Genomic DNA, 12,400 nt, shown 5'->3' on the forward strand with positions numbered 1-12,400 from the left:
CAAATACAGGACTACATCTTCCTCTTCCCAGACACTTTACTAGCGAGTGCGGGAGAGGGTAAAGCTCTAGAACTAGAACCCCGCAGGGTTTGTGCCCGTGTCTGTGTCTGTGCCAATGCAGGAGATGGTGTAGCTATAGAACTAGATATCGGTATCTCCACATTCGCTGCGCGCAAGATGTCAAGGTCCTCTGCAGTAAGCTCAATGTCATCATCCTCATCATCGCCCTCCTCGATGTCATCCAAATCGATGTCATATCCAGTTCCACCCCCTTCCTCCTCCGCAGCCTCCCTCTCCAAATTGGAGATGTCCTCCTGTGTAAATAAGGGAGCCTGCTCCTGTGCCGTCCAATCATAATAAGGATCTATCTCATCCAAATCGATTGGCCCAGGAGGATCTTGTTGCGCCTTTTTCATGCGCAATTTAAGATTATATTGTACATAGACCATGTCATTCATCCTCTTTTGGGACAACCTGTTTCTCTTTTTTGTGTGGATGGCCTCAAACAAACTCCAGTTGCGCTCACAATGTGATGCGCTACAAGGCTGTGATAGGATTCTGAGAGCAAATTTTGCAAGATTTGGAGTGCTCGCACCCCAAGTGGTCCACCAAGCCACTGCATCACAAAAATTGTACAAGTTAGAAAATACTAATAGACAACAAAAAATGAAACATAAATATTAATTTAGCATTTGAGATTCAGAAGTTTGCAAATGTATTACCTGGGGTTTGTGTAAGCCTTGCTCTCTTGTAGAGAGAAGTGGAGAACACCTTGCCTCTTGCTGAAGTGAAGATCTCCTGCTCAGCGATGATTTTATCTCTTGTTTCCTCGCTGGTTACCATCTTTTCGACACACTCACTTAGGCCTCTGATGACCTCTCCATCAGGATCTGCATATGTACCATCAGCCCTAAAACCAAAAACCAAAAACAAATAAGTCTTCCAATTTTAGTACACACCCAACACCCTACGAAAGCAAAATGAACTCAAGTCTTCGTTAACTTAAATTTGAGTAAGAATGAGCTTACAGTATACCTAAAACGTGGGTTGAGAAAATATCCTGCTGCATGAATGGGTTGGTGAAGCTGATTATTCCACCTTCTATCAATGATCTGCCAAATGGGTTCATATTTGATGCTTTCCCCCTTGTAGTAATTTTTGACAGATTCTTTGGCCTTGTCCATGGCCTCATATAGTTCACCCATTGGCGTTTGGTCTCCATCAACCAAATGCAAAACTCCGACTAAAGGCTCAGACACCTGCAATATAAATTTGAAATTAGTTGACAAGTTACAAAATTATTATTTACTTGAGTTACAAACTTAGTATGTTATAAAGTTGTAAAGTGTAAACTAAAACTTAAAGTTTTGTAGTTACCTTTACTATTTCATCAGCCTTATCTTCAAAATATTTATCAAACACAATCCGCACAACATTCTCTCCTTCACTCTTCTTTGAAAATATGGAAGCAAGCCATTTTTTGGAAACAAACATTTGCTTCAAAGAAGCCAAATTATCGAGAATGCTTTGCAATGTCAAAAAAATCGTTGCAAACCTTGTGACGGCAGGCCTGACAATTTCTTTGCCATCAGTGTGCTCTCTCATCAGGCTAAGGACCCATGGGTGATTGTATATGTATTTTGTCACCCGCCTTGCATCCTCCACAATTAGAGTGACCTACTCAAGTTTGCCCATGTCCTCCAAAAGAAGGTCAAGGACATGTGCTGCACACGGGGTCCAAGAGAGAGTGGGGTGCCTCTGCTGTAGGAATTTTCCTGCCAATTGTAAAAGCGAATACTAATTAGTTTCCAACTTTTCAAAAATATCAAACTATTAAAAATTCTTGTTGTGAAATTCACAATGCACATGCAACATAAAATTACGGTTTACCTGCTGATACATATGCAGCAGCATTGTCTGTGATGATTTGCACCACATTTTCAATGCCAATCTCTAAGACCATGTTCTCCAACATCAATGCTAATGTCTGAGCATTTTTTACCTTGTTGGAGGCATCGATTGATTTCAGGAACACCACATTATCATTACAGCAGGCCAAAAAATTAATTATGGTCCTGCTCTTCCCATCCGTCCACCCGTCAGAAAGAATGGTGCAACCAAATTTTGTCCATTCTTGTTTCTGTTCCTCAACAAATGCTTTGGCCCTCTCAACAGCATTTCCAATAAGCCTACAAAAACAAAATTTAGTTATGTCTTAGATTCTTAGTAATTTAAAATTGATTTAGACTTTAGTAATCAACATTCTAATTTCTAGATAAATTAATTAAAATTTAGAACTAAGTAAAAAGTTAAAAATTAAAAGGAAATCGAGTGTAATAAAATTATTCGCTTACCTGCCACCCAACACAAAACGAGAAGGGGACTTGTACCCCTTTCCTGCAACTGTCAACCCTGTGGCCAAAGCCTCCCAATAGGGACTGTCAACAACACTAATAGGAAGGTTGTTGAAAACCCAGAAATCTGCTAGTGCATTGTCCAACTGGTCATGGACCTCCTTATTCCATCTAGTGGCCTCTAATGAAGGTTGTGCATCAGGTGTGTGTCTCGGCACAAAATAGCTCCCTATCCCAGAAGCACCTGCTGATCCTGATGGTGCGGAAGTGCTAGGAGGTGTAGGAGTGGGAGTGGGAGTGGAACTCGTGAAAGAAAAAACACCCTGTTTGCGGACACGCGGCCCACGATAAGTGCCAACCATGCTCTCAATGGCTGCCTCCTCCTCCTGAACATCAACGAAACTGCCTTGGGTCTCTGCTATGGCTGCCCTGACATGCAATTTATTCCGCTCTCTTTGCAATTTTTTTTGCTCTCCAGCTGCGAGCAAGGCATTTGCAAACCTTTTTATTTCTTCTGTTGTATTCTCACAAGGATTCGTATCATGTTTTGAGATCCCTGCGATGTGATATTTGAACCAATAAATGCCCCGGATATTACTTTTTCACATCGAATGGAAATCACTTTGGTTGGTTCATCGGGTGCTTCATAGGCATATTTCCATGCTTGATCTCTCGCATTCTTTGGCCTGGTGCCAATGTAGCCTGAGGGGCATGGAGTCAATGGCCATTTGTCTGCCATTTAAAACTGCTGCGGGCTGCCTACACATACAAATTTAAAAAAAAAACTATAAATAAATTATAACAAGATCAAAGTTAACAGTTAAACAAAGAATTCAAGCAACATTCCAATAACAGCACCAATAAATTGAAATCCAAATAACATTCAAACAAACTAGCTGCTAGGGTTTCAAATTTTTTTTAAAAGGGCAAATTTTTAGCATAAATTCGATCTAGAATGGAAAAAAATGCAAATGAATGCATTTAATCTTGCTTACATTCATCAAATGCATTCCTAACTAATTAGGAATATATTTTTATCCATTTACATGCAAGAAAAAAAATACAATCTCTTGCAAAAACAAAAAACAAAGATTCAAATCACTTACCTAGTAACGAAGAAATCGAATCAAAAGGCCTCCAAATGCACTTGATTCTGCCTATTTCTTGCCAAGAACTCCTTCTCTATCCTCTCTTCTCCAAAACACCCTAAGCAATGTAAAAACATAATGAAAAAATCTGCAAAAAAAAATCGCGATTTTTGGGGCGACTAAATCGTCGGCCCCAAAAAATCGCGATTTTATCTCGTATCACCGATTAATTGGCGATACTCACATCTATGGTTTATATTACACTCGTGCAACTCAGCTTCCTCTTCACACTTCTTTCTTAAGAGACTTCAACTTCACAATACCAAATTATAACCTGAAATAGTATAAAGTGCTTTAATAATAATGAAGCCTCATTAATAACTCAATAAATTCAAACTCCAACAATCATATGCAGATGACAATCAACTGCCAGTGCCTCCACTACATTGCTAAATATGGGAACCATCCCAAAATAGACTACTAAAAATGACAAGTCTGCCTTAGAGACCCTCAAAACTCATTGTTAGCTTATGAGGGTCACCATGATGAATTGACCTAGCCAATAATAGGAAACTACCAAAAATGGGGACATTATAGTCCTCCCTCCCCAAGATTGCTTGTCCTCAAGCAATTCGATAACACAACAAACTCCGACCTCCACTAGGATCCGATAGGAAAATGCATATGACATCCCTGTCTTCACTGAACCATCTCTATACCAGCAACACCATCAGAACAAATATCAGAATTTGTATAACAACACTTAATACTTTTGCTAATGATGTAAAAACCAAAGTATCACAAGAAGGTAGATCCGTAAGAAGTGCTGTTTTGTGCTCTTTAATTGCACCAACCCTCCCGCAACACATTAAACTTAGGTACAAACAAACTCTACACCCGATATATATCTTGTACATGGGGATTGAATATGAAGTTGTATGCACTCATCACTATATACCCTACTTGAATCCTGATCATCCCCATCCTAATCATTAGGCTGTTGTAAAGATTCAACCTCAATCTCATCATAATGTATCCAAATGGTATGGTTCGTTGCTCCCTTAGGCCTCAATTTGCAAGTGTGACCTTTAGAAAAAGGTCTGTTGTACCAAAAAAACAAAGTTGTTTCCTCCTCAGATCCTCTTGTAAGGCCTCATCAATCTTCTTAGCTCATTTCTCCTTGTCCTCAGTAATTGGTGGGAGCTCCTCATCAACAGGTGGAGAGGTAGAAGGTGTTTACCGCATAGATTAAATGATTAATGAACATAGACAATGAACAAGAATAGCAACAACAGTACTCCTTTTATTATTCATGTATGCCAAGACATTACATTATGCTTCATAAGATCCGATGATTTACAATGATTCCAGACGGGTACAATCCTAATCTACCTGTTGGCTACAAAATCTTTACCGACGACATGAACTCGTCGGCTACACAATCTTTACCGACAACATGAACCTGTCGGTTACACAGTTTCTACCGAAGACATCGTCCCCCCCAAAAAGGAAAAGTCATCTCCAGACGACAATTACAAAATACTCGTGACAAATTAACACACGAAATACATTAACTGACTAACAACACAAGATAGATCACTTCCCCATTCGTCCCGTGCTTGCAACAAATTGGTCTCCAACCCATGATGCATCTATAGCCTTTGCTAACACAATACTGTCTCCTTAGTTGACCTTGATAGCCACCCGTGCTGCTTTCTCTGCTGCCAACGTTGGGTCCACTCAGCTAAGTGTCGTTGTATTGCCTTCAACTGGATGATCAACTCCTCCCGAGCTCTTTATGCATCCACCAAGACAGCCTCACGTCCAACACCTAGTCCAAGTGCCTCTAGTACATAGACACTCCATGCCTGCAACAGCTCCAAGTCTTCATCAACTGGTCACACTTCCCACGATTGATTAACTGCAACGACTGGGAGTCTAGGGGGCTGGCCCCCAACGGGGTCGAGGGGCAGGGCCCTAGGTGCGCTCCTTGTCGCAATACAGGGTAGGGTCTTGCCGCTAAGACCAAATTAGCACTTTCGAAGCCACACAAAACACCATTTTCATGATTTTCTTTCGATCCCACACTCTTTCTAGTGACTGCTTGCATTTTCAACCTATTTATATCTTTCCCTTCCCCTCGACATCATACATTATTCATTCTGAACATCTTTGAGTTGTATTTTTTTTGTAAGACTCCTTCCTCTGCTCGTCTGCTGTCTCTCGTTGCCAATATCAAAGCATGACAAATCCAGGAAGGCGAGTCCACGAGAAAAAGAATCAGCGCAAAGGGCGTCTGTAGAAGAGTTATGCCACGTGGAACAAAGACATCCGCTGGAGTGAACATAACTCAAGGCATCTGCGGAGCAAATAGAAATCCGCATGAGAGGAGTAGCAACCCGCAGAATAACAAACCAATCAAAGTAACCCGTGGAAACTAGGAAGCCATCCTCGGATAGAAAGTAAGTGTGTGGAAAAGGAAACCCACGGGAGAAAGGATACCACTGCGGGAAAAGAGAATGCCATTGTGAACAGGAGTCCGTGGGAGGAAAAGAGAGATGCGGAAAGATGCAAAACATCTGTGGGAAAAATAGACATCCGCAAGAGGAATAAGAATCCGCGGGAGGCAAGACTGTGCGTGGAAGATTAGAAAGACGCCGTGGGAACAACTTCCATGGGAGGCAATAAATGTCCACGGGGATAAGACACTCACGGGCATCTGCGGGACCACCCACGGAACACTGCCCGTGAGACAGGTGTCCGCGGGGTGAGTTCACGGCCATACTTTGTTTTTTCACTCTTTTTTTTTTCACCTTTTTTTTCGCTCTTTTAAAAAAAAAAAAATTTGGCAAAAAATACAACTACTCAATTTTCCCTCCCGACCTCGCCAACTTGTGACGACAAGGGAGACTGTCGGGCTTGGTCATTGTTCAACGATGACGAGCTCTTCCTTGCATGGTATATCCTCAATTTCGATCCATTGACTATCTAAGGCACTTCTTGCCTGTCCAAGGTCCACAATTTTATTGTTCCATTGTCGCTGACCTCCCGGATTTGGTATGGTCCGACCCATCTAACCTTAAACTTTCTTGGTTTGATTTCATTCTGATCGTCGTACTTGAGTACCAATTGCCCTGGTTGAGACTTGTTGAGTTTGAGATGCTTATCATGCCACGCCTTACGTCTGTTTAGTGTCACCTCCGTGGCCCACTGTGCCTACAGTCGTCGCTCATCTAGAGTATTTCCTTGGTGTCGACACCCTTCAATTAATTTTATGGTGCGGTGTATTCTTTTCTTTCTGTGCGGTCTGTTCACCATGTATCAGACATTGGGATCTTTCTTTTTTCTAGGTTCGGACTGTATGTTCTTCCCCTCAGCTTCAGGCGTAACCGCCTTTCCTTCTTCCGCTTCTCTGTATTCCTTCGGACATTCATTTTGCTCTGTTTTCTCACCTCCGTCGACCCTTAACATATTACAACTCGGAAATAGTTCGTAGTCTTCTATCTGCCAGTGGAAAAGGCCATTCACCGAGTCTATGTGGTCGTCATTTGATCCTCCTTCTAGTCTCAATACTTCTCGTTCATCCAGTTCCATTCTCTTCTTTCCTTCATCGTCACTTTCGCCTTCACCTTCTGAGCCTTACGATGCTGCCTCCTCACCTACCATTTGTGTGTGCAGGTCAATTATGAATCTTTTGCCTCCGCGCTCCATTGATAGGGTATTTCGTTTCAAATCATGTTTTACTTTTGCTTGCACTAACCAATTCCGTCCCAGAATAGCATCATATCCTTTTTTTTTTCAATAGAATGACCACGAAGTCTAATAAAAATGGTTGTGTTCCAGTAGTTACTATTTGCGCCCTCAAGGTTCCCAAAGGTTTGATCCCATGCTGGTCTGTCGTGAGCAATTGGAATGTAGGTGGCCACAACGTCGGCTTCCCCAACTTCTTCCAAGTATCCTCGGATAACACATTCACATCGGACCCTTCGTCGACAATTGTGTCTGTCAGAACATTTCCCAAAATTCCCATCTCGACAACCGCCGGATGCCTTCCCGTTGTGAGTGTCAGAAGTATTGGGTCTGTTGCTATCGTTCCACTATTGTTGCTTCCTGTTTCCTCCGTTGCTTTCGGAAGTGGTGTAGAATTCATAATGGTTGTTCGTAACTGGGGCATTGTGAGAAGGTCACTTAATTTGATCGGGACTTCCATTTGCATCACCTGCTTTATTATGTTTTGCTCGGCACAGTTCCTTGTTGAGGTGCCGGTGGTGTCCTTCAACTGAGATGTCTTCACCTGTGACGCCTTTTCAGTTTCCGCCCGCGCTTTTCCCAATTTCCTCTTTTCTTCTGCCGGGTTTGGGTACACCTTTGCTTGCCTCCGTGTAATTGCCAGAACCTCCTCTTCATCTGCCCCGATAGTGATCAAATTTACTCCGGATTTTGGGTACTTGGCATCTTCATGGTCGTTGGGTCTGCACCACCTGCATAATAATTTTGGTGTGTTTGCCGTTGTACAATCTCGGGCAAAGTGGCCCCACAAATTGCATGCTCGGCATTGAACGATCAGCCGTCCGTTCGCATCATATTGAATTCGACTCCGGTTGTTGTTGTTATTGTTATTGTTTGCATTGTTGTTGTTGTTTTACCCTCTGCTATTATTTCTGTACCCACCCAAAGTGGCACCATCAATGTTTGTGTCTCTGTTCCCTCCCGACGTGGAAGCTGCCTGTGTAAGAAGCACTTGTTGAGGTCCTTTGGTTTTCAAATTGAAAGGGAATTCTTTTATGGAATGTCTCATGATCCGGCATATCTCGCAAAACTGGTTCTTTGGACAAGATCCCTTTGTGTGACCTTTTGCCTTACATTCCGTGCACCATAGTTCACTTCCCTTTGTTTCCTTTAGCATGTTTTTAAATTCCTTCATCATACGGATCATGTCCTTCTGTAAGGCACGAACCTTCTTGCTATTGGTTTCATCATCACTGCTATCCTCTCCTGAGGATGCGTCATCATCTGAGTCGGAGGAACTATTGTTCTTCTTTTTCGTCCTCTGCTTGCTTTCCAAGTTCAATGCTCTGTTGTATGCTTCTGTGTATGACGACGGCGGCACAATTTTCATTTTCTTCTGCAACTTCAGGCATAGGCCTTCCACGAACCATCTTTTCTGAAGTCCGTCTGCCGACTTATTTTCCATTTTACTTATCAAGTCTTTTAATTTTCTGGTGTAGACGCGGATAGTTGCATTCTACCCCTGCTTAGTATTGAATATCTCTGCTACAATTTCGTTATCATCACTTAACAGTTGAAATTCCGTGATAAACTCTTTTTTAATGTTGTCCCAACTATTTAGCTTTTGTGGATTTGTATCAGTAAACCAATCAATTGCGACACCCTGTAGGGTTGCTGGAAATTGCCTCACCCATTCGTTTGCATTTGTTATGCCATTTTCCCTCCAGATCATTTCACATGTTTTACAGTGGCGGATGGGATTGGCCGTACCATCACCATCAAGCTTCAGCAAGTTTTCTTTTGGTCTCGCCATCACTACTGAATTTTGTGCATGGGCATTGTTCGGTCCTGTAACACTGGCAGTGTTCACTCCCCCACCATGGCTTTGCACTCCCACACCGGCGGTCTACACTCCCACATCGGCGGTCTATTCTCTCACACCGGCGGTCTCAACAGTTGCGAACTTTGGTGAAGAAGGATTTTTTGAAGTTGTCCCTTCCAAAAGTGTATCTTGGACGAAGAGTTCACTCCACGCTCTTGCTCCCTCGACACTCCGAGTCGTGTGAGTCGATTCTCTTCCGTCTGGACTCTCTTCCCTCGGCGAATACAAATTCAAAAATTCCTCCCTTGTTTCTTCCACCAACTCCACCCGCTGTCGAGTCTCTTGCAACAATTCTTCTGCGCTTCTGTGTTCGTCGGTAATCTTCTGAAACCTTATTCTGCGTTTGGCTTGCTGTGCCAAAATTAAAGTTTCTTGTGCAGTACGTATTCCATCTTTTTCCTTGACCTTATTTCGATCTTTGTTAAGCTGATTTGGCATTAATCTTCATTCCTCCCACCTTCCAAGTTCATAGGGCAACGACGCCAAATGTTTACTGCATAGATTAAATGATTAATGCATACAGACAAACAGCAGTACTCCTTTTATTATTCGTGTATGCCAAGACATTACATTATGCTTCATAAGATCCGATGATTTACAATGATTTACAATTATAGTAAGTCAATCTGTTGGTTCTGATGAGCTTAGTTGAGTTAGAGGAGTTGGAGGATACTCTTAGTTTTTATTTTGGCCTTCCAATTTGAGCTACAAGAATGTTGGAGGGAGTGTCTATTTATAGTAAGTCACCTCGTTAGGTTCATTCATCATTAGGATCATTTTGGTACTGTCAGATTTTGATTCTAATGCCTCTTCAGTTGTTTCCGCAAGATATGTGAATTATTATTATTATTATTCATATAAATATGCTGAAGTTGCTATTTTTGATAATGTTGTTGGTTGGTCACCTCAGTATCATAGCTCATTGGAATCGGGATGAAATTTTTTAAATCATGGGAACAAGAAATAGTGGCCTTACGTGTCAGAATTTTAAGTTATGGTGGAAAAGGTCATTTTCGGAGCCAAAAGCAATTAATAAATCAGATTATAATGGCATTTTATTATATTTTAATGTTGTGTGTGGGAAGCTTCCAAAGTGAAGTTCATTTGGGAAACTTTGTGCCATTTGGAAATTATAAATATGAGCCCATTTGATGAGTAAAACATCCAATTATTTGATAATCTTATTTTGCTTTGTCATCTTTGTGACATTTCTGAAGTTCTGATTTCTCTGTGCCCTTATTGAAGTATAAGGGTTTGGGATCTACAATTGAAGTATTGTAGATTTAATTCTGAGAATCCACAGCTGAGGTATTGTGGACTTATGAGTTTTATTATCGTCTCCTCTTTTTGTATTATCTGTGGTTGAGGAGCATTTATACAATTGAATATTATAATTTCTTTGTTGCTGGATGAGGGTTTAGTCTGCAGATTGGAGATTGTTTTGGGCAGCATTTGTAAGGGTAGACTGTGAATGCCAAATTTGAGATTAGACCAGGCGGCTTTCAATTTGACTTTGCAATTACATTCTACAGCAAAGACCGGGTTCTTAATTTGTAAAATTTAGTTTATATTACATAGTTTGAAAGTAAAAGGCTGGCTTTATATTCTGATTTATAATCGGCGAACAATTAAATTCCCTTTTCATTATATTGCTATATGGTTTGTTGATGAATGAGTTCAGAGGCTGGTGCGAATCATGTCAGAATTGTTTAGTGGTGTTCATTTGTCCAAATTGATAAAGACTTAATCTATTAAAATTGTGAGCAGCTGGCTGTGAATTTAAGGCATTATTTACTGAGTGTATAATAATTTGCCTGCCAAATGTTTGACAAAATATCAAATTGTTGATTAGCAAAAGCATATTGATGTTTGTTAAGGATATAGCCTATTGAGGGTTATTACAATTGTGTGCTTAAATCACCTTGGCTTGTTGAGTTTGTCACCTCAATGAGAGCGATCTCAGTGTTCGGTTCATTGTGGTTTGAATATGCACACACTGGTCAGATAATGCAGACCAAGCTTTAACAATTTTGCATGGTGACAGTGATCACACTGTGCATGTTGACCAAACACAAGAATAACTGTAGTGGGGGGATCAATTTAAATTGTGCTTGATGTGTGATACCAGACGGGCAAGCTGGTGCTTAGTCACAACAGGCTCGTAGAGGATCTCTGCTAGCTTGACATAATTCTACACACATCATGCAGTGCAATATTGAATTGAAATAACCTTGCATAGAGAGAAGGCTCAATGACTTGAAAGCTGATCTCTGTGGTTGCGACTCTAATAAGCTGACATGGCCCAATCTAGAGTCCAACCGTCATGCTATCCATCCGATTTGTGAGCTGCCCAATATGGGCAATCTGATTCTACCACTATGTTGATTTGACTTCCATTGATCTTAATCAGACTTCTATGTCACTTGGTGGGGGATTTCTCAATGGCAAATAGGGGAAAATTTAATTAAAGGCAGTGACGACCGTGATCTTCTCAACTACATGAGGATAAGAACACTCACTATCAATGTATCTAGGGTGATCAAAGGGTGTTGAGTATAATGTCAAGGAAGTTGGATGAATTATCTTTGACACCATCTGATGTTTCCTCACTGCTGTGATGATCCAGAATCCAATTAACTCCAAACAAGCATGTATGGGGTTGCAACAGGTTTACGGTGGCCAAAAACAGGGATGAAGACAAAGGCCGTGCAGTATGCACTGGATGGCTGTACAGTAGAGTGAAGATAAGGATAGTATGGTAAGGGCTTGATAGCCATACGGAAGGGTAAAGGCTAAACACTCCAAAGATGATCTAGTGGAGGCCAACATAAGGAGAGCAAAGGTGGAATGACACTTAAAATGCTAGTCTTTTGCATTAAGGATTTCGAGGCTTTCTTGCAAATAATGATCGATACCTATGAAAAACATTAAAAAAGGACAACGTTTCATATCTGAACCGTTATAGAGAGATCTCCTTCAAAGTGCAAAATTTCATGAGAGTTTTCGACATACCCAAGTATGCAGAAGTAAGCAGGAAGATTGACATAAAGGCGAAGAATCTCATTTGACCTTTCATCTCCTGTTACATGTTGCATTTACATATAATCCATTTTCCATCTAATAACGTCTTGAAAACCTTTAGTCACATTTTGAAAATCAGCAATCTCCATTTGCATGCATTCCCATGCGCCAAACACTTTATTTCGAAAAAAAAGAAGTTAAAGGTGCTGATGGAAAGTTGTTCTGAATATACATCCGAACATCGTCAAGAAGGTTTTGAAAGTGCCAGAGAATCCAGAATGTGTCAATCTACAAATGAGAATTCACGACAACTTGAGTGAGAAAAA

The 12,400-nt window shown here is 41.1% G+C and overlaps 3 protein-coding genes across 5 annotated transcripts in view; 1 reads left to right on the top strand and 2 right to left on the bottom strand.

Annotated features, from left to right (window-relative positions):
* The window catches only part of LOC149569542 (ABC transporter A family member 8-like), a 189,173-nt gene that overhangs the window by 76,256 nt on the left and 100,517 nt on the right, over positions 1-12,400 (top strand). The window lies entirely within an intron of this gene.
* On the bottom strand, positions 700-1,654 carry LOC149569543 (uncharacterized). Its single transcript, XM_089823426.1, has 3 exons — positions 1,378-1,654; positions 1,036-1,259; positions 700-910 (listed from the first exon to the last, which is right to left on the bottom strand). Exons 1-3 carry the CDS (start codon positions 1,603-1,605, stop codon positions 700-702), a joined length of 663 nt encoding a protein of 220 aa, XP_089679552.1. The 5' UTR covers positions 1,606-1,654.
* LOC149569544 (uncharacterized) lies at positions 1,678-3,093 on the bottom strand. Its single transcript, XM_089823427.1, has 4 exons — positions 2,884-3,093; positions 2,355-2,740; positions 1,891-2,189; positions 1,678-1,775 (listed from the first exon to the last, which is right to left on the bottom strand). Exons 1-4 carry the CDS (start codon positions 3,091-3,093, stop codon positions 1,678-1,680), a joined length of 993 nt encoding a protein of 330 aa, XP_089679553.1.

Source organism: Cupressus sempervirens, chromosome 3 (genome assembly GCF_028749045.1).
Source record: "Cupressus sempervirens isolate cs-2001-9-10 chromosome 3, ASM2874904v1, whole genome shotgun sequence".
Classification (NCBI taxonomy): Eukaryota; Viridiplantae; Streptophyta; class Pinopsida; order Cupressales; family Cupressaceae; genus Cupressus; species Cupressus sempervirens.

What these genes read in the sequence shown, in the direction of transcription:
- LOC149569543 (XM_089823426.1), bottom strand. Translation starts at nt 1,605, where the DNA reads ATGAGAGAGCACACTGATGGCAAAGAAATTGTCAGGCCTGCCGTCACA. An exon ending in AGGCTGATGAAATAGTAAAG is followed by an intron (nt 1,260 to 1,377) that starts GTAACTACAAAA and finishes TTTATATTGCAG; the next exon opens with GTGTCTGAGCCTTTAGTCGG. An exon ending in TTTCTCAACCCACGTTTTAG is followed by an intron (nt 911 to 1,035) that starts GTATACTGTAAG and finishes TTTTGGTTTTAG; the next exon opens with GGCTGATGGTACATATGCAG.
- LOC149569544 (XM_089823427.1), bottom strand. Translation starts at nt 3,093, where the DNA reads ATGGCAGACAAATGGCCATTGACTCCATGCCCCTCAGGCTACATTGGC. An exon ending in AAAACATGATACGAATCCTT is followed by an intron (nt 2,741 to 2,883) that starts GTGAGAATACAA and finishes GTTGATGTTCAG; the next exon opens with GAGGAGGAGGCAGCCATTGA. An exon ending in TGCTGCATATGTATCAGCAG is followed by an intron (nt 1,776 to 1,890) that starts GTAAACCGTAAT and finishes TACAATTGGCAG; the next exon opens with GAAAATTCCTACAGCAGAGG.